We start from the raw sequence: 27,324 nt of genomic DNA, 5'->3' as shown, positions 1-27,324 counted from the left end.
CTCCTTTTCTCTTTACAGTGTGTATGGTAACACCCACTGTTTCATGTTCTCTGTGTATATAAATCTCCCCACTGTATTTTCCACTGAATGCATCCGATGAAGTGAGCTGTAGCTCACGAAAGCTTATGCTCAAATAAATCTGTTAGTCTCTAAGATGCCACAAGTCCTCCTTTTCTTTTTGCGAATACAGACTAACACGGCTGCTACTCTGAAACCTAAATAAACTTTGGTATCTCTAATGCTAGAAAGAGAAGAGTCAGTAAATCATTGATAGTCATCTAAAAATTATGATTACCTAGTGAAAGTTCCATCTTTGAATGCCAATTTTTTCTAAAGAAGTTCACCAGTCATAAGAAAATTAGATCTCCATACAGCCATCGTTTCAAATGTGTCAATGTTGTGTGAGTGTGTGGCGGCGGAAGGGCGGGGTGGAGGTTGGTGCAGTGATGTTTTGCTCGGTACTATAAAATACAAGCACTTGATTTAGCAAGAAAAGCTTTTAACTAGGATTTGAAAGCTCTTACGTGCAGATTTGCTTTGATGGATAAAACATATGAATGAAGTTTTCCAAATCAAGCTATCACTGTGGACTGTGCACTTAAAATAAATGACCACAGTCCAGAACATGAAGAAGTGCTGTTTTAAAGTGACATGTAAACAAAAACCAGGCTCTAGTTCCATAATATCACTATATTGAGTACTTTGGCTGGATCAGACTACAGTACATTGTTTTAATTAAGGGCTATTAGTATATTAGATTATAGATCAGACTCACGCTGCCAAAAACCATGAGATTTCCAAGGCTGGTTTGAAAAAAAAATCATCATTGGAGGCAACAGGTAAAAAATATTGTGCAGATTAAGTGACTGTCTTTGAAAATGTGTGTCATTCTGAGTATATTTAAGCAAAATGATACAATAAGGGTATGTGTTATATTGGGACGTCCCTGTTTTCAGGTGGGTTAAGTCAAGTCTGAGGTCAGAGTACTTTCCTAGAGTACTGTTGCACGGCCAGTTTTATCCCTAATATCAGTCACCTAACTAGCATAATTGCTGAAAGACAGGATTGGTTTCCAGAGTCCCTTGAACCCAACTCCTTTCTAAAGTTGCATTCATCTGTGCTTCCTGGCGTACGAAATACTGAGGAGCCTTAAGACATCTTCATTGCAGCATTAACTCATGTGATCGGCACCTAGGTCTGAGCATCTGGGTTTGTCTAGCTCAGCTGTGCATGGCCAGACCGCAAAGCCTTACCTGAGTTACTGTGTCCTCAGTGGTGTGCACTCACCCCTGGGTGTTGCTAGGACTGCTAGGGGCATATTCCATGGTTCTTAGCACGGCAGTAAGATGAGCTATCCTGTGATTCTTTCCCAGTGAATTGTCAGAGAACTTGTCTGTCCTTCTGGGCTCATGGGGTAATTGTGGGAAAGCACTGGAGGACTATCAGCCCTCAAGAGGTTTAGCCTGCATCCACATTGCAGAATGGGTGGGTCATCAATCCAAGTGAAAGCCTCACTCCGATTCTAAACTATCACCTCAGACAATCCAGCTAGCCCATGAGACAATTGTATGTGTAGATGGGAGGGAGGTTGAGGGCCACACCCAAGTAAAAACCTGTGTTAATTCTGCCGTGAAGAAATACCCTGGTCAATGAAGAACTATTCTGTGTTGGTCTATTTCAGACTAGTTTTACTCTGTTGACAACATAGGTCATCTCATTTGGGTCCTCCAGATCATCTCCTATAGTCACATGCAAAAGGAGATCTTCCACCACCCCCTCTCTTTGCAGCTATGATCTGTGTATTAGTTGAAGTGGTCTCCTAATTAGCACCTTGCTTTCCCTTTTGTTTTTTGATTCAGAAGTTACAGGAGAAAGGTCCATCTTTTGATATACCTAGTATTTATCATCTTTTAGCTTTTGTGGGTAGGCGGAGAGGTCCTCCAAGCCCATGTCAGATCTTAGAGCAGCTTTTCCCCAGATAAAGGATGTGCCCCTCTTAGAGAAAAGGATGCACAGACAGACCTCCCAACTGTTCTCCAGGGTCCAGCTTTTATTTCTTTTTTAAAAAGTTAGTGTCTAGCTGTTACTTTGTTTTAAAAAAAAACACGTGAAAACATGACCCAAATGTACTTGTGCAGCAATGTCTGCCTGAGTCTCCAAAGAGCCTGAAACAGTAGTGTGGGAGTGTCAGTTGTACCATTCGTTTCAATGGCTAAAACGCCAATGATGACACTTTAAATGTCAACATTTTCAACTATTCCACTGTTCAGCAAAGCACAGAAGAAAGGAGAGGAAGCATCATGTTATAAGAATCTGTACAATCTACTCTGTATGTCTGCATCCTTAAGTAAGACTTTAACAAACACCTGTAAGGGTTGGAGGGCCATGATTGGTTTCCTTTTTCTGAAGCAGGACCCCTCAACTTTAAAAAGTTTGGGAAATGCTGCCTTAGAAAATTCCCATTTTCTTCCTCTTTTTCCACTCAGATGTCCGGTGTCACTCCAGGCTGTATATCAATGTAATCTCAAATAAAATCAACAGTTACTTCAGATTTACACTGATGTAACTAAAAATAGAATCTTTCTCCTTTCCTGTTTGCTCATCCCATTCCAGATAAACCTTTTTCTGTTCTGTACCAGCTGGACTGGATGTTTTATCTCTTCCTCTCTTTTGATTTGTCACAGTCACTCCTCAAGTTTGCACTGCTTGATAGACTTAGATAACCTGGAGACATTCTCCGGTTATGAGGACTCTTTAGGGAATTGCCAATGTTTCCCATTTAAACTTGAGGCTTAGCTTGAGACTTCAAACCCTCAGGCTAGTCAGGATGTCAAAGCTGTTCTTTATTTATTCTTTTGACTGGCTGAGGAGCCAGAGCTCCAAGCACTCTTTTAGTGTGACTTCCAGCTCTAAAATGAATTTGAGGGCAGTTAGTTTCCAGATAAATGATGCATACAATCATGTACCCATGTGCTGTTGCAGAGATGCTGTACAAAAACTGTCACAGGATGAAGTGCTAAGCAAAGAAATGGTTAATTTTTAAGTTTCCTTTGCTTTTGAGAAACAGCAGTCCCTAACACAGTGTATCCAAGCATCTCAGAGTGGCGATTTAAACGGTACTGTTGGGGAAGGGGAGACTGGTTTCTGCAGATTTGTCTATGCTGCAAGTGAAGGCGTGATTGTTGCATGTGGATAGGCGTAGCCACCTTAGCTTTAGGTACATCTACACTGCATGCTTCTTTCGGTATCGTATAAAGTACATAGCCCCCCTACTAAGGTATAATAGCAGTGTAGCCAGGGAGGCACAGCTTAGGCAAGCAAAGACATACTGACGGGTGTGGGTACGTCCCCAAGTACATACCCTACGTGGCCCTCTACAAGCCCAAGCACTACCTCCCCATCTACACTGCTGTTTTTAGCATTGTAGTGTCAGGCTGACTGCTTGCTGCTGGAGCCTTTCCCCTCTGTGGGAAAAGACTCCCCCAGCAGGGCCAAGCTCTGGCAGCTGGGAGGCAGCAGGGAAATGCTGTGGCAGGGGAGAGGCAGCGGGGAAAGGCTCTGGTGGCTCCCTGTTGCTGGATCCTTTCCCCGCAGCAGGGAAAATCATACATACCTTGGGTCCTTGGAGGGTTTGTACTCTGGTTGTTAGCACACGCTGAAGCGAATGCCACCACGTCTACACTGCTATGGTTACCCATGCTAGCTACATTAAAGCTAGTGTAGTAAGCCTACCTGTGCTACCCTGGCACCTTCACTTGCAGTACAGTGATGTCTTCTAAGAGGAAAAGTAACGCTGTTCCCTCCAACTCTGCGACTCTTTGGTCTGTTCTTACGATAACCGTGAAACTTACAGAGTCCTGTTGGCTAAGCATTTGGGAAAGCAGGATTCTAATTTCATTATCATAATTACCAACTAGAAAAGAGGTATAGCAAGGAAAAAAATGTCCCACATCACACACTAGCATTTGAGGAAGGAACACTGTTCTCCACTTAGCTTTGGCCCCATAGATCACAGCAAGAAACCCGCTAACCCCACTTCAATCCCAGAATGACTCAGTGAAGTCAGGTTTTCTTTTAGGTGCAACATGGAAAAAGTGGCTCATGCCGGAAGGAGAACAGAATAAATGTTTGCAAGTCAACAACCTGAACTGAGTTTTCTCAGTTCTAGTGGGCAGACTGTCAATCATCTGCTAATAAGGTAAGAAAGTATTATCTGCACTTTACAAATGGCAAAACAAAGGCACAGTGTTTAAAATGACTTGCGTGGGGCCACACTGCAAAACAGCAGCAAGGCTGTGCTCAAAACCCATAACTCTCAGATACCAGCACTTCCCTCTGACCACTATATTTAGTATCAGTGGATCGAATGACTTCAAATACATAAATATGTAGTGGACTTAATTGTCTACTAACTTATACCAGTTAAACCCCTATGTAAACTTCAATGAGTTCAAAAGATCTACTCTTAACATACACCCATGTAAGTGAGATTAAAGTCAGATCCAGTACACAAACTGCTGCATATTTTCATTCCTTCCAGTCTGGCTTGTCCATTTACATCAAAGCTAAGAAACACCAACTACATGTATATTTATCTTCATTTTAGCACCCCGCTTATTTTTGTTAGCAAGCATGTCTTATAATAGTAATTTTGTTCTGATGCATTACTGCTTTCTCCTGTTGCAAAGAGCTAAATAAAACTATAAAGAGAAAATGAGCATTCAGAAAGGAATTATGAAGATGTCAAATTGGTTTGACAAGGAACTCTTGAGGTTTTTCTACCATTCCAAACAAAAACAGGCCTATGACAGTATTACTTTTGGCATACCGACAAAACCAACGTTTTGATACATCTTTGTATACTGTTCTCAAGTTCATGTGACAAAAGCACCCATTTACGTAATGCCAAATTCTCGCTGCTACTGAGTTAATTACACAGATGTACATCTGAAGTGAGATCAGAACATACAACATATACTTAGAGGAATGATGGGCTTGTGGTTAAGGCACTGGTCTGGAACTTAGCAGAGCTGCGTTCTTTTTCTGGCTCTGCTACAGACTTCTTGTTTGACCTTGGGCAAGTCATAGACTCCTTCTGTGCCTCAGTTTCCCCATTATAAAATAGGGATAATAATGCTTTTGAGCTTCAGAGGGGTAGCCGTGTTAGTCTGGATCTGTAAAAGCGGCAGAGAATCCTGTGGCACCTTATAGACTAACAGACGTATTGGAGCATGAGCTTTCGTGGGTGAATACCCACTTCGTCGGATGCATGGAATGGAGATTTCCAGAGGCAGGTATAAATAGTGTCTTCTCTATTTAAATTGTAAACTCTTTGAAATAGGGACTGTCTTTTGTTATGTGTATGTACAGTGCCTAGCACAATGTGGGTCTTGTTTTTAGGGCCAGTAGGTGCTACTGTAATACAAATAATAAATAAGGGAAATAGAAGACTTGTAATTCGGCTGTTCAGATGACGAATGGACCAAAATATGGATGAGTCTGTGGACCAGTCTTCATATATTATTCTTGAGTGACTGCACTTTTACCTTGTTTCTAGGCAGAGCCATAGCACTGTTAATAACTGCTATTTTGGGGAAGGTTGGGAGAAGAGGAGCATCTGAGTATTGTCAAATGTTGCAAGATCAAATATTTGTGTAGGTTTTGAGCTTTTTCTTTTGCTAGCTGAGACCGTCTTGGTGCTCTAATTTATAATACTAACAATTACAACATTTATACAAATCCACTGATTCATCTCTTCAAAATGTTTTTGCCCAGGCTGCTTGAGCTTGCCAGTCCAGACCTATCCTTCAGTAACCATATGGAAATGCAGGTTGGCTGCCGACACAGACAGGGGCATGGCTGGGTAGCTACAATCTCTCTCCATGGTCAGTTCTAAGAGGGAGGGAGTTTTTTGTTTACGATTCTGTCAGTGTTGGGTAGGCATAGAGTCAAATCAGGCAGAACAGTTCCAGCTGGTGTCTCACTAGTAAAGCACCAGGTGCAGGATTTAGCCTATAAACAATTAATATGACATTGGTCAACTAACCCGCTCGGTATGTTAAGACAGCAGCCAAAGCAAAGCCTCAAAATATAAATAATTGGAAAAACTGGTTTAATGACTTTGTCTTTTTTTTTTGTAAGATAAAAAAGAGCATTGCGTATTCCAGTGTATGTACTTCATTTATAAGAGTTTCTAAACTTTAATCTGGAAAACACCCCAAACGGTCTGCAGCAAGTACTTATTCGAAATATTTCTTGTTGTTGATTTGCACAATGAACAGTGTGTAACTAGGTGCTCTGTACCTCAGACTAATAGATAATTAGCTTAAAATGTGTTCCCCATCCAGTGCAATTTGGAAATAAAATATGAATGAGAAAAACGTTTAAAAGGGCCTTAAATCCAGTCCCTTATTGGAATTTAATTAGGGACTCGAGATTATGGGCACCAGTGAGATGACTGACTGAAATGTAGGCACAAAAGTACAAATTGGGCTCAGCAATGATAATTGCATAGTTTTATAATATAGAGAACCTGGAGGCCTCAGGTATAACTAAATCCCCAAAATTCCAATAGGCAACATGGCCCAATCACCGTCTCTACCCGCTGTGCCGCTGTGTGGTTGATTTTTTTTTTAAAGAAACATTCACACACAAGTTAAGAAAGGCACCAATTTTCCAAAAATAACGTGCGAGTTCATTTCCCATCATGCTGAATGCTAACCTTGTAGATAAACATCGTACTGCAAGGATGTCTACAGATCTTTTGTGCCACTGCTAAATTAAAATTTAGGCTCCTAAGTGAGATCTACTGCAAAGACTCAATTTCTGCTCTATCAGTAGATTCATATATAATTTAAAAAATATTTTGAAATAATAGTGTGCAGTTATTATGGATGCATTGATAGTAACTCCATTCTTAAGTCAAGTTTTGCACTTAAAGAAGGGAATCAACCTGTTTGTTACATGTGAATAATACAGCCCATCCTCCCCAAAATTACAGCACTTTCTCTGAGTATGGAATGAATTTTCTGAAAATTTACAAATAAATCAGATAACTGGATCCAGAATTACAATTAATTAATACTGAATCCCGTAATAAATTTAGCACCTAGTCCAGACCTATGACATCATAAGGGGAAAAAATGAAAAAAAAATCAAATACTTCTTTAAAATGAGTTTAATTTAATCTGGGTCCACAAATTCTAAAATGCCTTACTCTTAATCATATGACTACTGCATATGTCGGTAGTGGGTAATTACAACACCCCTAGAATATAGTTTACCCTAAACTACTGAAATGTGCTCTCAAGCTTAACTCCATCTTAATGTAATAATAATATTATCTGGGTATATTATCTATATATGGAAGAGAGCTGCTTCTTCTGTTAAAATAAACAATTCCCTCCCTAGTTTAGACAAGCAGTGTCACTGGATACCTCGTTAGTAGGTCATGAAAAATATACACCAAGGTCTTCACAAGATATGAGTATAAAGCAATGTATTGATTTTTTCAGGGATGGGGAGAGGAGAGGTCATACTGTAGATAGATAGTTTCAACTGTTGTTTAACACTGACGACAGAGTGCTGAGAACTGTCTTATATGGGGTGACACAAGTCACCAATGCTCTCAATAAAAGTGAGTATTCTACATTTTCTAAAACAAATTCACAATCCTCTACTTCTAAAAAAGGAGGTAACAGCTCAAAAATAGAGAGGGAACAGTGCCTGTCAGCATCTTTCATGCCTAGTATTGGCACCAGTAATACTTTACCCGATGCTCGAAGATATAGAGGCAGCAAAAACCCTGCCAGTGACATAGAAACTATTCCAACCGCTTCCTGATAGGAGATCTGCTCTGTGGATACTGCACAACAATATCTCAGAGAAGTAAATGGACTCTGCCTCAAGCTCAATGTACTAACACAAATCCTCCCGCTTGCTGGTCACACTAATGCTGCAAGCAAACCTAGCTCTGATAGCACCTTAAGACTTGTTTGGTTATTGTATGCACTGAATGTTACTGCTAGGAGACATTAATACAGTCTGAGAGAGATGAAATTATTGTATGGATTTTTGTGCATGCAGAGGGTGTAATTTTTGAAGGGGTTTATTTTTGTAGCTCCTAAAGCAGACAGAAATAGGTACAAAATGCACTTGATTGTTGTAAGATATATTTGTGGCGGTGGTGGGAAGATTTCCTCAGCTTTCTAATGCAAAGAGGACTTATTCACCTCTCCTCCCCTTTTCAGCTGTCGGTATACAACAGACATTGCTGCACCTGCATTAGCGTACCAGCACACTGGGCTATAATAGGAGATCAGAATGTGGATCATCATATTTTCTTAAAAGACATTTTAATCCCTACTTCCAACTGGCAGACAGTATACAGTACCACTTAGCTATAAATATATGTTTGGTCAACTTCTCCAGTGCAGACACCATCCTCCCTCTCTGAATTCTAATTCAACAGTTTGTATATAGGAATTAGTGAAGTTAACACACTTTTTTTTGTCACTGTTGTTTTCACCACAAAGTTCCTCTTCACTCCAGTCTCAGATACATCCCCCAAACTGGCTCCTCCTATATCGTGACACAGTAACAGTAAGCAAGCTGTCTAGTCTTCAAATTAATCAAATTGTGCCCCTCATAAAACTTTCAGCATAAAAAGCCTTAGAACTATTGCTACAGCATAACCGGTGAGACATTTTCCGCCTGGCTTGAATTAGACCTGATATTTCGTTTACGCCCATTAAAAACCGTTTGAAGTAATTTAAAATACAAGATGGGGTTTCTGCTTTCAGACAGACATTTCACAATACCACTTTTTTTTTTTTTTTTTTTAGAACATTCAGGCTTCATTTTCAGAAGTGCTGATTTCCCACCACTCCAAATGAAATTAATCAGAGCTGTGGGTACTCAGCACCTCTGAAGAATCAGACCCATGTATGTTGAAAAGTACAAGTACACATGAACACTTGACTATATGCCTAAACCACATGTAGGTGTAATCTCATACCATACTCAGACAGTGAGTTATCTAGCCACACAATGGTCAAACCACACAAGGAGAAAACATTTCTCCACGTTCTGCATCACTTAATGTGGGGGTCACTGTAGAACAGGGGGTGGCACTGACTACCGAGAACAGGTCCAAACTCTCTCTGTGCATAATGTACAACACCCAGGATAATATGGGTGCAGAGCAAGCATCAATGTGCAAAACTGCATGCATCTATTCAAGAAACCACCACAGCTGCACTAACCAGTCTCAGGATCTGTGAGTGACATGACTATTACAATCTACTGGACAGAAGCAGCAGTGGTTCACCATCCATAATGGTTTGTAAAGCTATCATCCTATTACTGGCAACGAGTGACCATCCAGCTACTGCCACCAGACAAGCTGTGCCCCAATACTGACTACTGCCTTGCAGTTCTGTTCCAGAGATACCACATCATGGGAAGCTCTGGCTGACCCTCTGTGTGCCACCTTTGGGTTTTGTGACTTAATTTGGATGCGCAGACCAAGATGAACAGTATGGGACTGTACTTCTCTGTTTTTGTATGTCACAGCCTGAGTATGTTTTGTGTGACTGTGGACACAAGAGGTGATCACTGCTTGTGCATCTCACCCTCCAAACATCTTACCCTCTGTCAGAGCTCTCTGCATGTCTGAGTGACAGCGATTGGCATGTTTGAGCACACTGGTGAGAGGAGAGGGGCTACGTGAAACATAACACAAGCAAACTCCAAAACATAACTAGGAACACAGCAAGCCATGGCTTATCAGACATGCTTTAATTCTTGCCATCTCATCAACCTTCTGCCAAGAAGGAAGCTGCCGCATGGGCATGTGGGGGTGTTCAGGAGCAGCTTCAACACGACAACATGCATCAGAGCTGCTTCTTATGTGCAGCGACCCAAGTACTAAGGTTCCCACTCAGGTTCTTTGCAATTATGTGACACCTCACTACCACCTCTCACATTTCCTCAGCTCAGTCTGATCTATCTTCCCACCTCCTCTGCAGTGGTACAGAATACTGGATGTTGTGGCATATGGGTATGTTAATTACTGCCAAAATCATGCTGCAACCCTGACCATTCTGTCCCCTCATGTTTCCTGTATTACAGTTGCTGAAGAATGTTCTTGGAAGAGCATCCACACTGGTCTATATTTTTCTGCTGTCCTCCAGTGTTCAGTCGCACAGACACCTTGCCACGTGCTATGTGAGAACACGTTCCCATCTCTTCTCTGTATTCCCTCTGTCTGAATGATACAATCTCTCTGGGCTGGGCAGGCTTCTGAATATGCAAGTGAACTACTACTACTGCACTGGCTTCATTTAATGTACCTGGGATAATTCCAGTTCCTGTTGTGAGATGTTCCTGTGGGTAATGTCATCTCCTGGCTTGCAAGTGATAATCTGCATTGGGCCAGAACTGTTCATAGAAATTGCTTTCTGGTGTGCACATCCATTTGTGTAAGGAGTCAGCATAGCTGGATATGATTTGCAGGTGGCTCACAGTGTAAGTAATTCCTTTTTCTAACTCTGTCTAGTCACCATGATCCAGCAACTGCCCTGCAGCTTTCTGTATCACTGCTGTGTATTAGTCTGCTGGAGGTGTTTACATTCTGTGTCTCAGGCCATATGCTGCCTGTACTATCTTGTAAAAACTCTGCTATCTTGGCAGCTGCCTGTGGCTGATGACTGGACACTGTCCATGTGCCATTGTTGTCATTCTTTTCTGACAACAGGTGTTTTCTCTGTCTTGGTGTCTGTAGGATTCTGTACTCCTTTTGTGTGTCAACACTGTTCAGAGGCCTATGCATGGCTTTGTCATGATTCACAGCTGAGGCCAATGGCATGAGAGGCAATTTCCATCATCTTGAACTAATTTTTTGCTTAGATAACCTTCACCCACAAAAGCTTCTTCCTGCACATGATGTCATCATGCACAGCTGAACTTTCTCTGGCCTGTGTAGTCTCATTTGGGCGTGATCTCACAGTCTGGCTGTCCACAAAGACAGTAATTTTAGTTCATCTCTTGAGGTAGGGTATCTTGTCTGGATTTTTCCAGCTTCTATGCAGCCTTTGGATTTACTGGTGGTAATACAGAGTAGTGGCTTATCCAGATGGCTACCCCATATTGCAACCCAGTAACAGTTCATTTTTGAATTTGCATAGCTGGACAGCAGGGGAGTATATATATACTATGGGATGTGAAATAAGGTTTACTTCCTGTGTAATTAATTTGCTTGCTGTAAGTGGTGCATGTCAACTAAACTTTCTCAATATGCAAGCTTCAGCCCACGGTATCCCAGTGTGGAATTGGGCCACTGTGAATTTATACTACTCCCAAGGGCAATATAAATGTAACTACAGATTTATTATCTGACCACTCAGTTTATAGCAAAAAGAGGCTGTCCCCCCATTTATTTTTGACAGGAAATGCATCTCAATCTACTTCATTATTTTAGACTTTGCTCAAAGATACAAACTGTAAGATCTGACATCTTTATTTACAAAATGATTGCAAAACAAGATACCAAAAAGATGACAAACATCCAGGATAACATTTATATTGAAGATCAAAACTCCAAACATTTATATACTTCTGAAAGGAAAAATAATTTGTTCAAAGGGATTCAAATAGAATAAAAAAGTATGGTACAGGTAGACGAGGAAACAAGCATTATGATTTTGCTCCATGGTAAAATATCATTATTGTCATACACTAGAGTAAACTAATTATCGCTAGCTGTCTATTTCTCTGGTGCATTAATACTATTTCTTACATCTGTGTTAAAACCACTGCCTTAAGCTTCTGCTGAAGTCACTAGCGGTTTTCCCATTACCTTCAATGGCAGAAAGCTTGGTCCCTTAATTTTGGTCTTGGCCTTGCTTTCCTAAATATTTTTAAATATTAAATATTTTCCTAAATATCAGCCCCCTATTCTGCAATTTTCACCCAAAGGTAATGTCTAAAAAAGGATGTATCTGTTTTAAAGGAATCCCGAGGAAGTTAGCAATTTCCCCCCACCCCCTTATATTGTCTAGAAAGCACTTACCTCATACAAATCATCTGTACCAAATGAAATATCCTCCACAACCTGTTAGGGATATGTCATAAGATAAACATAATACATTATGTATAAACATGAAGATTTTAATGTAATTGTTTATCAGCAGTATAGCATAGTAAAAATTACACAGGTTGAACTCTCACATTGTTTTGTAGCATAAGTATAAAGAAAGAGTATAGAAGTCAATAAAGGAGAAACCTCAAAGCTAATTTCCACGGAGCTTATTATGGAACGGCAGCCAGGCCATATTTAAGGCTACAGTTTCTGTTATAAATAATCCTGATTTTTACTGCCCCCCGCCCTCAAATCTACAAACAAATGAATAGCATCCTCAAAACTACTAGATGAGATCTGGGGTTGGAGTGGAATCTTCTATGAAGTTTGTAAAGAACAGTAGAAGTTCAAGAAGTCTATGTGGAAAGCAAAACTCTTTTTAGCCACGCCAACAAAAATCTGAAAGAATGAGAGAGGTGAAATGTAGATTATTAGATTTATTTGGTCAATATATTGTACAACGGACCAACGATTATCTGATTAAACTCTAATTTATAAATTAAGTTTGTAGGCCCCAATCATCTATGTGACACTGCACAAGTACATCCTTGTGCCAGTGCAGAGTCCCACTGATGTCCCACACAGACACCATGGTCCTCCCACACAGATTCTTTTACAGGCATGGAAGACTTCCCTGAACTGATCCATAAGGCTACTATTCTCTCCTTCTTCAAAACCTTTCTCAAGGCACATTTCTACTACGATACAAGAAATTAGAAAATATTTAAATGGCTAGGCTGAGGGGTAGTTGGGGAAGTCATGAAACTGTAAAATTATATATTAGTATCCCACATACACACACACTATTTGTAGCCCTCACATGAATAGAGCTAAGGTTAGTGTTTTGACAAAGCAATACACAGTATCAGAGACCTGTACATAGGAAACAAATGATGAACATTTTCAGAACTCCACCTCTACAAAGAAGGGAACTCTGCAAAGACATTAACTCTGTCTTCAGTTTTTGTTTGTTGGGGTGTTGGTTAGTGCATTTTTTGGTTTTTACTGTTTCATGTTCTTGGAAGGATTAAAGTTTATGTGTTACAGATGACTTCATTAAAAAGCTAGCTTTTACCCAGAGATACCAAACAGTGGTTTCTGACACTCCTCAGTATTTCCTTATGGTTAGAATGAGCGGAGGAATCTTAGGCATTGCTGTGTAGTAAATGTGGGTACATGCTGGCTGTACAATGATGACCTGACCACTGTATACAAGCTTGTTGTTACAGAATCCCTTTGCAGGTTGGATTAAGGCTATAGAAAACATACTCAAACACTGACCTTCACTGATGCTCAATGTTGACATTTAAGATAGATAAATTTAAAGTCTCCAAATGATTTTTGAATCTCTACAAATACAATATTTAATTAAACTAATATGAAAGTACATTTTGTTTAGATTTCTACAAGTGTTGCCCTTTATATCTGGCACATTTACTTCCTGGATCTGAGGGTACTTTAATCTATGGTAATGTGTTGCATCCCACTGACAAAGGCTTTATTGCTGACTGTTCTCACCAAATTCTGACAAACACTATATCACATACAGTTTTGACTTAATTTTTAATGTTTGTCATTTAAAAAGTATACTGTTGTCATTCCTTTTTAGTGAGAGTCCATTTCAATATCACAGAGTATTAATATCTCAAACATAGCTAATCAAACAAAATGCTGTGTAATTATATAGCACCTTTTCAACAAGGATCTGAAAGCGCTTTACAAATCTTCTTTACAGATGGGAAAACTGAGGTACAGAGAGGAAAGGTGACTTGCTCAAGATCAAGCAAATTAATAGCACAGCTGGAAGAGAACCTGGCAACCTGCTCTCTACTCTAACAACACACACACTGTTTCAAGCATTGAGATGGAATTATACACGTTGCAAATGACTGATGTGGTAGTTACCAAACATGTTGGCTTACCAAAGGTAATACTACTGCAGTTTGTTTTTTTACCTTGGAACTTTAATCACCTGAATTCGCTTGAAATCTAGTAGGTGTTTCCTTCCTTCATAAGGTTAAAGAGGGAACACTGCACAGCATGCCAGAAGAAGAAGAAAAAAAGGACAGGTCAGGAAATGAAACGTGAAGGTTCATGGGTATTCATGATCATAGCGATACCAGATGTTAGGGAGGTTTTAACACACACAAATCTACACAGATATTAGTTATCAGCAGTGCCTCTGATGTTGCTTACAAGGAAAATATCAACAAACAAAAGCCAAAGCAAGGACACACAAGGAGAGATGCAATGTGCAGATGTCATATATCTTGAGAAATGAAGTGTTATTGTATATAAGGCTGGGTAAAATCCTGGTATAATTCAGAAATTACCCAGAAACAAACTATGAAAAAAATTCCAACCTCCTCCACTTCTAAGTAACCAGAGTAAAAATACTTTGAGTCAATTTAGAGCTACAGAAAATGTTAAGGAACAAATCTAGAACCCACTGGGACCATGGCAGAATCACACCCAATTGCTATGATTCCAGTTTGGTTCCTTCAGACTAAAGGTTGTTCTTTACTTAATGCCATGTTGTTCTTACTTAATTCCAGCAAGTTAGTTTTGGTTCCTGATAGAAGAATCATACCTGAAGTTGTCAGAATCTATCTTTACTCCGTCTGGTGCAAGAGTACTTTGGCTTCGTTCAGACTGAGTAGTGTTGTTTTGGGGCTTGCTCCAACAAGTTAAAGAAGACTGATCTGACCAGCTATTGGTAGTTCCAGTGGGGTGCCATTTATTCTCAGGTGTTTCTGGCTGTTCCCATTTGATTTAGTTCTGGCAAAAACCAGTAAAGGTGCTTCTACCAGCAGGGTTGTCATGGGTTGTAGATGTTTTCCCAGCTCTACAGTTGGTTTTTCAGGGGAAGTTTGTTAGATATGGTTATTCTGTGGTGCCGCAGGTAGTTTCAAGAGTGCTTTGGCAATTTTCAGGGAGTTTATTGTTCCATTAAACACAGTATATTTAATTCTGAGTTCTACATAAGCAGGTTAAAAAGAGAATAGTATTTGTGAGGATCACTGAGTCTTCAGTGTAAGTACAACTATAAAATATATTCCAACTGCTTAAGAAATACAGGGATAAGGCTGTCAGATAATAAACTTATGATCACGCAGGAAAGTAAGATATCTGGAACTTTCAAAGTATGCAAAGCCTGAACAATCATGACTGAACATGTGATATTCTGTGACCTACTGAGGATATATATTATTTTTTTAAATAGTAAAATAAGCAAGTCTCTTTTATCAAGGAGCAAATCCAACAGGATCTTGAATGAGTGGCTGTTCCCCTTCTCCTGTTTCAAACCCCTTTTGCATAATAATAGTCAAGTTTTTAATGAAACCTGTGAGCAAAAGTTAATTGTATGTGAGGAAATTGTATTTATAATACATTGCCATGAACCCAGGATCCAGTTTACAATAATGTTTTGTCAGAGGTAGCAAGATAAATGACTCGAAGTGAAAGTGTATGAACTAGTAATTGTAATACTGACAAATGAACCACTAGAATCCAGCCTTCAACCCCTCATAACATTTCAGTATAAAGTGAATCAAGTGCCAGGCTGCCAGTCTATGTGAAGTGTGTGTGTGCATATGTATTATTATATCCTCTCTGACATTGTTTTGAAGATAACAATTCTGCAAGCTCCAAAACAAATGATGCCTCTTTTCCTCTTTTTTGGAAAGGAGTTAATATTCTTCAAAGGATACCACTCCTCTTTTGATACCCCATACCCTAGAACAGAGATAAGATCATTAAAGGGGGTCACCCCCATAAAAATGAGCTCAATATTATCAAGATATCTTAGAAGGACTCTATAAGGACTCAAAGAATACCATCAAATAATTTGGTAAATGTACATTCTTCCTTAAGTGAGTGTCTATAATCTCCATCCCTTGTCACATGATAAATTATCATGTGGTTAATTACTAATGATCATCATTAAGCTTTTCCCTAAGAGATACCTTAAAACCCTTTCAGTGGTCAAATGAAAGAGTAACTAAAAAGCATACAACCTATTTTGCCATAGACAGAGCTATTTTTAAACGACCATAAAAGTTCCACAGGTATGCATCATGACAGAGTTTAAATGCCGGAAAAGAGATGCCAGACCTCTTGAGTAAGTGCATTTACAGATCAGAGGACTTGCTTCCTTCTTTCACCCAATTTCTCTTTCTCAACAAGTAAAAAAAAATTATTGCCATGGCTACAGAAAGGTGTAATGTATTTATTAAATATTCCACCCCATAACTGGCTGTTAGAAGCCGTTTGTGAAAGATACACTCCAGGCCTTCTCTCACTAGACATACACTGCCCAACATTCCTGTTCAGATGCTACTAGCCTGTTCTGCTACTGTCTACACCACAATACCAATGATGAAAATTTTTGTACAGATTTTATGCTCGACAAAAACAAACAAAATCTTGAAAATGTAATGTCAAACTAAGGGCATAAGTAGATATGTCTTATTTAAAGGAGCCATATGGGGTCAGATCTTAAGATCTTCAAAACTGAATAAAGGGCAAAGAAACACAGGAATCTGGTAAGCTAAGGTAGTAGAACTGAAGCTGAAGCAGCTCTGGAATTGAATTTCCCATGCCATTGTAAGCAGTTTCATTTGTCTCAAATGTGTAAGTTGGCCTGATTTTTCTAAAATGAAATGAAGCACCTAATCACTTGGTCAATGTAGTATTGAGGCAGTATTGAGAAACTAAAACAACTTTCTCTGGGGAGCAATTGAGAAAATCATGGTAAAATTTGTTTTCAGTCCTGTAGTAGCTGTGTTGGTCCCAGGATATTACAGATTATTGTAAGGAGCCAAAAGAAAGAAAGCCATGAAAAACACCTTCAAAACATGAGTCTGGGAACTTAAGTTCATAACTCTGCTAGACACCAAAAACCATGGACTGAATAAAGACATTGGATTTATAGTTCATTACAACAATCTGTAACCCACTAACCCTCCTTTGTCATACAACTGTAGAGGTGTAAACTATCCACTTCACCTTGAATGGACTCTTGCAACCTGTGTTAACTCCTTATCTGTTCCACCTTGTATTTAGCTGTGATATTCTGAGTACTCTTCTGAGAAGAGCTCTGTGTAAGCGCGACAGTTTGTCTCTTTCACCAGCAAAAGTTGGTCCAATAAAATAAATTACCTCACCCATCTTATCTCTCTAATATCCTGGGACCAACACAGCTACCACAACACTGCAAACAACTATGGAAGATATCAAATTTTACTGTCTGAAATGGAAGTTCCACAACTTGAAGAAAAAGGAAACCAAACTTAACAGCGTCCTCTACTTCCTGAGCAAATTCAAGAGGACTCCCAGAGGACTAACCATCTATAAATCTCTGACCACTTAACTACATACAACTCTAAATATGCTAAAGAGCTCTGCAGAAGGACTTCAGAAAAACTGGGGAACCATCTCCAGCACCTCACATATTCCAGAAGGGATGCCCCTCAAACAAGACATCATCACATGCTCCCATACTCTGAAAAGAAAAAAAACCAGGAAACCTACCTGGAGATCATGCAAGAAAGCCAAAACAACTATAACCCAACCCCCACCCCATCCAACACAAAAACAAAAAATGGAAATAACTACAACAAATTCACAACCCACAGAATACTTCCAGGAGAAACCATGACACCAGGACCCACCACCTGGATACTAGGCGACACCCCAACATCATCAACTTATCAAGGCTACCCCTTACCAGAGCTGAATTATCTACTTTCCAAGAGACTGAACTTCTGCCCCACCACAGAACTTGATGCCCTACTAACATATGAGAACTAGAAGAATTATTTCACTGATTCTGCCTCAAAGAAGTCTTTCACAACAAATACAATATTGCTCACAGTATTGTCCCCAGTGATGGTCATAAGAAAAAGGAATCATCAATCCCAAACCTCCCCAGATTCTCAGTTGCACTTTTGGAAGAAGAGTCAAGCTTTACCCAAGCAACAGAATTGCTGGCATTATCTTTGCAGATTCACCAAGAACAGCAGATAAAATTAAATGACAGCTGGCCATTTAGGATGAAAATGCCCTCTGTGTTACCACTTGTCCAGCTATGTAAAATGTTTTATTTTTCAAAAGGTTGAAAATACCATTCACAGCCTGATTCAGAATAGAATTTTACTAGATCAGAGGGGAATTTACAGTAGGGTAATGGCCTGCCTTCTGCTAAATCCCAGTCAATACAAATGCACAATTAAACATCAATTTTCTATGTGGTGCAGAGTTCAGTGGCTGTTAACACTAAGTGCTCCTAAGCACCCATTTAATTTTTGTCAACAAAATTCTAAAGAAATAAAAACAATGCATATCATAGGGTGGTTGTTTTTTTTTTTTCACATTACATGGTGTTGGATGGTATGACTCCTTAGCAGCTTGCTTATCCTTGCAGTGCTGTTAAATGATTACTGGGTAGTTGTAAATATTTAAGACAGAAATTCCAAAGCAAACCACAAAACTTAAAAGAAATATGTCAAGCCCTTTAAGCCTCCTCATTTTTTCCTTTTTAATATTTGATGCAAAATGGAAGTCTGCCAGCATCTGAACTGGAAAGACTTAGCCCATTCCACTGACATTAGGGACCCTGCTTCTCCTCTCCCTCATGCAGATGTAAATCAGGAATAAAAAGTCAATGGAGTCACACTAGCATGAAACTGATGTAAGTGAAAGGAGACATGGTTGATAATTTGTGTTAAATCCATAAAGAATCTTATGAGAATATTTTCTCCCAAAAATCGATGTACATTACATATTCATTCTTTCTTTCTTAATTTTAAAAAGATTGATGGTGAAAGGAAAAAGGATTGAGAGAGTTTTCATAAAGCTATTTTATTTTTGTCCTTATTTGAGGCCAAATCTAAAATTAATTCTTAATCTGCTTTGCTGACCCTTAACCCTCCCTCTCAAAATGAAAAACAATGACATCATTCAACAATTTGCAGAAAACTCCTAGATACCTCTTTGAGTTCACAGCATTTGGTTTGAGCAATGGGGAATGGAACAGCGCCCCGCTCTGTGCCTTTTGGAAAGTGGCTTTCTTTTCCTCTCTCTGTGTCCAAACAGTGATCAGTAGCAGCATCCATCTCATCTGTTCGGCCCTCTTCTCCCTCTGAAACACAGCAACCAGCTTCTTTCAGCTGAAACCCTTGGATCAACAGCTGACAGGCCTCCAAGTCAGCTTCCCACACTCTTTCGAGCAGCTGGTTCCCACAGCTGAAATAAAAGCCAAAGGAAAATAAAAATTCGTTTCAGGGAAAATAATTCCTATCACATAACTTTTTTTTTAACCCTAACCAAAAGGGCAGGTCAATGCTCTCATAAAGAGCTCAGCACTTTTTAAAATGGTAATGAGTTATTTCAAGCTGAGAAGCAGTAGAGGGATTTATCTACTGCAAAGTGGATGTCAAGAAAAATCTGTTGATAAGATGCTATTACCTTCTGTGGTGTGTACAGGAGGTAGCTTAGACCCCATTCTAATTTTACTGAAGTCAATAGAAGTTTTGTCATTGACCTCAATGGGAGCAGGATCAGAGCCCTATTCATTCCCAGAGGCTGTATATCTGTACTGTAAAAAAGTACTCACACAATCTTCCTCAAATTGTTCTGAGAGAGAATGTTATCCCTTCAACTAAAATATTATTTGCTGCATTAAATATGTTGGTCAAATTATACTTTTAAGAAAATGTATGTAACTTTTCAGATTCTTGCTAGAGTGAAACTTAGACAAAAATCTAAAGCATCAGTCAATCCATTTTTATTAATTAAATTAGGGCTGTTTTTATTCTCCCTCAGCCTTCTACCTTTTTTGTCTATTTTCCACAACCTTACTTTGTGGTATTGTACTGTTCTCTTTTTTCCAGCTGAAGAATGAGTTGAAAGGAGGTTTATGTTTAGAATTTCTTCATATTTTGCACGTCTGTAACTTCTTTCAGTCGAAGATCTTTAAGTGCTTTATGAGTAGTATCCTGAAAACCCTTCACGTACAGTTCTTCAGTTGATGTCAATGAGAATTCCATGCATGGAAGGTTTTGCAGGATCAGGTATTTAAACTACTCAGTACCCTCATGACACACAGGCATATATTATCTTCATTTTGCAAGTGCTGAATCCGAAACACAGAAAGGTTAAATTATTTGCTGAAGTACAGTGAAGTGAGTCAGTGGCAGAGAAGGGAATAGAACCCACAAGTCTTGCCTCCCATTTCAGTGCTCTAATGTCTAGATTTTATCTTAACATCTAATAACTGCAGCATTTTCTATCAGTCCTTCAGATCTATCAGTTGTGATGCAATTAAATAATAAGTTAAATTAAAAAACCCAAAATTTTATTCCAACTTTCTTGACTAAATCAGATATTAGTTTACCACAGATACTTAAGATTTTTACTCTGAACAGAGAATAAATTAATTGTAGTTAGTAATAAAATGCTTATTTGAGTGACAACTTCTTACTTTGAACAACAGTATTTTTTACTGCACAAATAAAACTTACCGACACAAACTTGAAGTCAGAGCACAAGTGTGAATAACTGGGAGTCAGAAACTGAGCCACTGGATTAGTTCTTACAGTTTGTATGGATGCATACTTATTTAAGGTGGAATGTTACATGAGGTCTTCAACTTGCTGCCTGAACCCCAAGGGGTTCCAAGCAATGCTAATTAGAAGGGGGGGGGGGAGATATTCAACACATGCCCCAGGAGAATTCTATGTTACCTCCAGTCAACACTCCATCTAGCAAGTAAAATAAAATAAAATAAACCCTACTACTTTCTGTACTAGGATGGTGCTAGTCAGTCATAGCATAATGGCTACATAGTTAAAAACTTTCCCTGTAGGTATACCTCTGACAAGTTTCTTGCCTCTTATAAAAAGTTTGTCAGCACCAATCTACTGTATTTTATGACATATTGACTTTAGACAACTCGAGACTTGACTTGGAACTTCCAACAGGTAGCCCACTTTGATTGGCCAACTTAATAGAAGATTCCATCAATACAATTAGGATAAAATAATAGCTTTTGGTGTATTTCAAGTACATTTTTATGTTGCCACTATATTAGTAAAATTCTGGTACTTCCTGATGTATCCTGAACTAGGTTATCAAATATGTATGTTAATAGACTCTATGTTACTGAACTTTTCAACTGAAAGCAGTAAATGCAGAGATGCTTTTGATGTCCTGAGTCTATTTAATTCTTCGGGCTATCCTTCCATAATTTTTTATTTTAAAATTACTGAAAGTTTAGGGGCATTTTTAAAGCAAATATTTTGAAAATTGCAAACATAAAACCACATGCCAAATACATTAAAAATTGTTTATGTGGTATAATTTTTTGAATATTTCAACATTTTAGATATATAATTAAATGTAATTGAATTACGGTGTTTGGCTTATTCATATTAAATCCACTTTGTAAATGCTTAAATTCATGGATGTTTGTAGTCCTAGTGAAGTGGATGGGACTACTCCTCTTCTTAAAATTAAGCACAGTGTAACTCTGTAGGATTGGACCTAAATTTTGGACAGGTCAAGATTAGGTCACACTTTATATTGAAGTTATATTTATAAATATATTATGCAATATTAATAATTGACTAATAAATGTTATGTATGTACGTTACAGACATAACAGTATGTGTTAAGTACATCAATCAAAGGTATTACAAAAAACCTATTGATTTGTTGGACTCCATAACAATCTTTAAGAACTGATTAAACATTTATTAAAACATATACTAATCACTTACTGATCCTTTATAAGCTATTTATAAGTGTACTCTTTGTATAAAAAAGCATGACCCAAGATATATATATATATATATATATATAGGGGAATTTGTCCACTGAGGATTCTTTCCATCTTCTGTTAAGTTTACAGGCTATTTCTCCCCTCAGTCTTTGTGCAAGATTCCCAGTCATGTCAACAGGAGCTCTGCATGTGTCTCATCAGCAGAATATTGCTCTAAAACTATTTAGAGTGTTAGCTGGAAGTCCAGGAAAATAGGTTTCCTACTAAGAGTGCTACAGACACACAAAAGTCATCTTTAGCTCTTGTACACTTTAGCCGAAATGAAAACATATGCCCATGTGTCAGGGTTCCTTCCCCACTCTGAACTCTAGGCTACAGATGTGGGGACCTGCATGAAAGACCCCCTAAGCTTGTTCTTACCAGCTTAAGTTAAAAACTTCCCCAAGGTACAAACTTTGCCTTGGCCTTGAACAGTATGCTGCGACCACCAAGTGTTTTAAACAAAGAACAGGGAAAGAGCCCACTTGGAGACGTCGCCCCCCCAAAATATCCCCCAAGCCCTACACCCCCTTTCCTGGGGAGGCTTGAGAATAATATCCTAACCAATTGGTTACAAAATCATCAAAGACCCAAACCCCTGGATCTTGGAACAATGGAAAAATCAGTCAGGTTCTTAAAAGAAGGATTTTATTAAAAAAAAAGAAAGGTAAAAATCATCTCTGTAAAATCAGGATGGAAAATACTTTACAGGGTATTCAAGAGTCAAAACACAGAGGATCCCCCTCTGGGCAAAACCTTAAAGTTACAGAAAACAGAAATAAACTCCCTCTTAACACAGGGAAAAATCACATAAAACAAAAGATAAACTAATCCGCCTTGCCTGGCTTACCTATACTGGTTGCAATATTGGAGACTTGGATTAGGATGGGTTGGAGAAGATGGATTTCTGTCTGGCCTCTCTCAGTCCCAAGAGAGAACAATCACGTAAACAAAGAGCACAAACAAAAGCCACCGCCGCCCCGGCAAGATTTGAAAGTATCTTGTCCCCTTATTGGTCCTTTGGGTCAGGTGCCAGCCAGGTTAGCTGAGCTTCTTAACCCTTTACAGGTAACAGGATGTTGCCTCTGGCCAGGAAGGATTTTATAGCACTGTATACAAAAAGGTGGTTACCCTTCCCTTTATATTTATGACACCATGTTAGAATAGCCAAAATATTTTTATAAAAAGTAACAGGAGCTAGACAAGGAGGTAGCATTTTTTGTAAATCTCAGTGCAGCTTATCTCAGAGATGTCTTCTGATGACTGAAACATGAAGAAAAATGGGTCATGATCCACAGTGGCCAAAACATTGCTTGTGTAGAAGATACTGTTCTTTTAACTGACAGAATGAACCTCTGTGAGGAGCCATATAATGAAAGCTAATAAAGTGAGACTGAAAATAAAACCAAGCATAATAAAATTCATATTCAATAAATACATGTGCAAAAACTTTCCAGCAGTGGGAACATATATTAAATAGAAGGAAATAAATATTTAACTTAGAGAACTGATTCCTAACAGGAGATAGGGTTGCCAAGTCTCCAGGAATTAAAAATTAATCTTCAATTAAAGATTATGTCATGTGATGAAACCTCCAGGGATATGTCCAACCAAAATTGGCAACCCTATTAGGATCAGGACTAAAGTTTTGATTCAGGAAAGTACATCGCACTTGCTTACTTTATGTACATGAATAAGTCCCATTGACATCAAAGGGATGTAAGCATGTGCTTAATTTCAAGTACATGGTCAAGTGTTTTCCTGAATCAGGGCTTAAGTGCAGGCATCAAGAAAAAAAAAAGCTTAGAATTAATGACATTCAGGAAGATGAAAGATGTTTACTATTGATTCATCTTACACACAGTACATGCCTTGGAAAATGTATTAAAGACAGTGGGCCACTAATTTCCCACGGTCTGCAAGCCCTATTCAGGATTCTTTATTTACCCTCTGCTCAAGAAAAACTTGAACTGACAATATGAGGAGTTTTCCCTAGGTTAAAAATGTCTAATGTATTTGTCTAAAGTCAATATGTCATAAAATACAGTAGATTGGTGCTGACAAACTTTTTATAAGGAGTGATGAAATGGGTCTGACAGAAATAACCAGGGAAAGTCATTACAAAGGATACAGGATACCATTTAACATCAGAAGGAAATATGGTCTCGTAAAAAGGGCACAGGACTGGGAATCAGGAGCTTTGGATTCTATTTCTAGCTTTACCACTGACCTACTGTGTGAGCTACGGAAAGTCACTTCATCTCTTTGTGCCTCTGTTTTCCCTCCCACTCTCTGTCTGTTTCATCTATTTAGATTCTGCTCTTTGGGGCAGAGATCTTTCTCTTGTATGTCCATACAGTGTCTAGTTGTCTCTACGAAGGTAACCACCCTGAGGGAGGCCAGAAAGAAGGAGGGAAAGAAAAATCGAGAAAAGTAACGCTTAATCCATACAAAAAACCCAAGACCACCATCTTTTTTGAAACCCATATTACCATTAATGTTATGTATTAATAGCCATGTTTATACTTGAACATTGCTTAATCCTTCAGAAATTAACCCTCACACCTGTTCTCTCAAACATTTGTATCTAGATTTTCCAGCTTGATTTGCTTTTGATTCTTTAACATGCATTCTGGCACTTTAGCCTCCTGCCTCCTCAGGAGGGGACAGTTGGGGGGGGGAGTTGGAGGGGGCGAATAGGGGGCGGGGGCCAGGCTATTTGGGTGCCACAGCCTTCCCTACCCGGCCCTCCATACAGTTTCACACCCTGATGTGGCCCTCGGGCCAAAAAGTTTGCCCACCCCTGGTCTACAATATTTAAGAGCTGAACTCTAAACTGAAAGCTAAAGAGAGCCTGAAAATATTATTTCCTTCTTTCCCCTACCCATAAAAGAATAAGCAAACTAACATCAACATCTTGAGAGCATAACTGACTTCTTGGATTTTATGTGGCCAGATTATGTAACTACTATTTCTGTTCTGTGACACTGTTCAAGCAAATAAAGGGGAAGTCAATTTTTTTTATTGCTGAAAACCAATAATGGATATTTTATTATGGTTATTAAAAACAAGACAGTACAATACTAAGCAATAACAATTAGAAAATACTCTTGTACAGGAATCAGAAGGGAAATTAATTTCTGTTTTCTTTTCATCTGCCAGCTATTCATTTTATCTGGCACAAAACTTTAATCATGGCCTGTCATTTTTCTATCAATATTCAATGTCACTGTGTTATAGTTAAATTATCTCTGCTGGAAACACAAAATGATAGATTGCTGCAGTTTACTGTTTTCACTTTGATTCTAAATGCAAGGATGTTGTGATGGAACTGGCATTGCAGATGCAGGAAATTAACTAATTTACAAAGAAATAAGTTGCAACCACGTACTACTCAATTTAGTGCCTCCACTTACTGTACAATATGTTTTTATCATTTTATCTAACCTATAATGTACAGAATTTACTGCATCTCTTAAGAACCATTTTTTCCTCTTTATGAAGAAATGGAGAAATATAGTTCCTACATTAAAACTTCTACTGTAAATAGCCCCTTCTAAGGGTAAAAATTTAGTTTTGGTAGTTGAACAAAAAGCTACCATGGGATTTCTCTTATTACACAGTCTGCACACTGTGCAGTTTCTCAGCCCTATTTTACCAATCATCTAATCTGTAATTTGTTAAAGTACTTTCAAGTTTGGTACTGGCACAAATAAATCCATTTCCATGTCACTTGCCTTTGGATCCTGTGATAATTGTGAAGCCCCATAATGTCAAAAGTTAAGAGATTTGTTTCTTTGATTAGACAGCTATGGTTGAGATGAGATTTTTCTATATTATTTAATACATAACCCTAAATCAGATTTAAATAAGAGGCCTAATTCAGGGAAGCATCTCTATTCAGGATAGCATTTATGCATGCTCCTAATATTGCCTTAATAGGGATGGACTGAAGCACATACTTAAATGCTTTCCTAAACTGGGACCTCAGAAAGTATGTGAATGCCCTCAGATTCCACTGACTTCAGCTGGAGTTGAGGTTGCTCAACCATTCAGAAGCACTTATGATTTCACGGGCACTGCCAACTCTACTACCAGAAAATTTCAGGTTTCCAAACTTTTGCAACTAGAAGAAAACAGCATTTGAGATTTAGGGCCAGATTCTCAGCTCATCTAAATCAGCCTAGCTCCACTGAAGTCAATGTCAATTGACACCAACAGGAAATCTGGCCTGACATTTTGAAACACTATTTAGGTTGAACAAGAGAGGATGAGTGCTTGTTTCTTTTAACAAAATTATATGCATAAGGAGCCTGATCCTCTCAACTCCAATTACAGTCACAGTGGGTTGCAAGTGCTCAACAGCACACAGGAGAAGCTCAGTACAGTGACTGGTTCAAGAATCATCATGTTTTCCAGGTTTGTTCTTGTATATACAAATAAACATTTTACAAAAAGCTCCCTTCTACAAGGGTTATAAGTGGCAGCAGCAAATGTCAATTAAATTTGGGATGTGAGTCATAATTTGGGATGTGCTGAATGAACTGAGTTTATTCAAAGGAATGACTAAAGACAGGAAGAAGAAATGCTCTTTGGTCGAGCTGCAATGTGGAGAGATGTGATGTGCTCATCATGAAAGAATATACTTTGAAATCCACACTGATGTAACTGGGAAGACGCACAAGAATAGCTTGCAGCGTTGCCTAGAAATCAGATAGAGTGGACCACTGTGACCCTAAGCACTCCTGTATTCATACCCTACAACTAGTGCAATTATGTTTGTACAAAATATGCCTTGTAAAGTAGCATCTGAAAGCTAATAGCACACTAGTCATTAATATCTTTGTAAACCTTATATGTGAAGTTGTGTTAACCTTATATGTGAAGTTATAAATTTCCTCTATCAAATGTTACTAGAACAGGTTTAAGAAGACAGTCTAGCGTAGGTAAAGATCATAAATAGGTTTGTCCTAGAGAAAGGAATGTGGGTATATCTCACTTTACATATTAGCTGTAGCAAACCTATCAAGCAAACCAGTAGGGGAGAATTAAAGTGGTTCCTACACCCCAGAGAGAGACAGAAGACTGAATCGCCGGGGAGGTCTTCCTAACTTTGAGAACAAAGACAATTCTTTGGAAATATAAGGGAAGAGAGACTCCATCTTTTTATCTTTCACCTAAGTTTACAAGGAAACCAGTACCTGGTACTTCTGTAAGAGACAGTCAGCCATGCTGCACCAAGAGTAATTGATGAGCAAATCCATCTGAAACAAAGACTGTGCCTTGCTAGATTAAGTTTTAGACTTAGATGCACGTTTTCACTTTTATTTGCTTGTAACTATCTCTACCTTTTACTCGGCGTGGC

At 38.7% G+C, this 27,324-nt stretch overlaps 1 protein-coding gene and 1 long non-coding RNA gene across 4 annotated transcripts in view; one reads left to right on the top strand and one right to left on the bottom strand.

Annotated features, from left to right (window-relative positions):
- Positions 1-27,324, bottom strand: part of DISC1 (DISC1 scaffold protein) — a 363,689-nt gene that overhangs the window by 21,271 nt on the left and 315,094 nt on the right. Inside the window, exons 11-13 of one of the 3 annotated variants that reach the window (XR_014710969.1) lie at positions 19,129-19,384; positions 14,095-14,170; positions 12,071-12,112 (exon numbers count right to left, since the gene is read on the bottom strand). Coding sequence is in view for 2 of the 3 variants with exons in the window: in XM_084624148.1 (XP_084480274.1) it covers positions 12,071-12,112; positions 19,129-19,384 (298 nt within the window). In the remaining variant the exon portion in view is untranslated. The remainder of the gene's footprint in view (positions 1-12,070; positions 12,113-14,094; positions 14,171-19,128; positions 19,385-27,324) is intronic. The other 2 variants (XM_084624148.1, XM_084624149.1) reach the window with 2 other exon arrangements.
- LOC311518383 overlaps positions 1-27,324 on the top strand; it is a 78,120-nt gene that overhangs the window by 39,424 nt on the left and 11,372 nt on the right. Inside the window, exon 3 of the long non-coding RNA XR_014710970.1 lies at positions 13,875-14,066. This is a non-coding gene — a long non-coding RNA (uncharacterized lncRNA). The remainder of the gene's footprint in view (positions 1-13,874; positions 14,067-27,324) is intronic.

This window comes from Lepidochelys olivacea (assembly GCF_965140295.1).
Source record: "Lepidochelys olivacea isolate rLepOli2 genome assembly, chromosome: 3".
Classification (NCBI taxonomy): domain Eukaryota; kingdom Metazoa; phylum Chordata; order Testudines; family Cheloniidae; genus Lepidochelys; species Lepidochelys olivacea.
The sequence above is the reverse complement of the archived record's forward strand: the minus strand, read 5'-3'. Positions and strand labels throughout refer to the sequence as shown.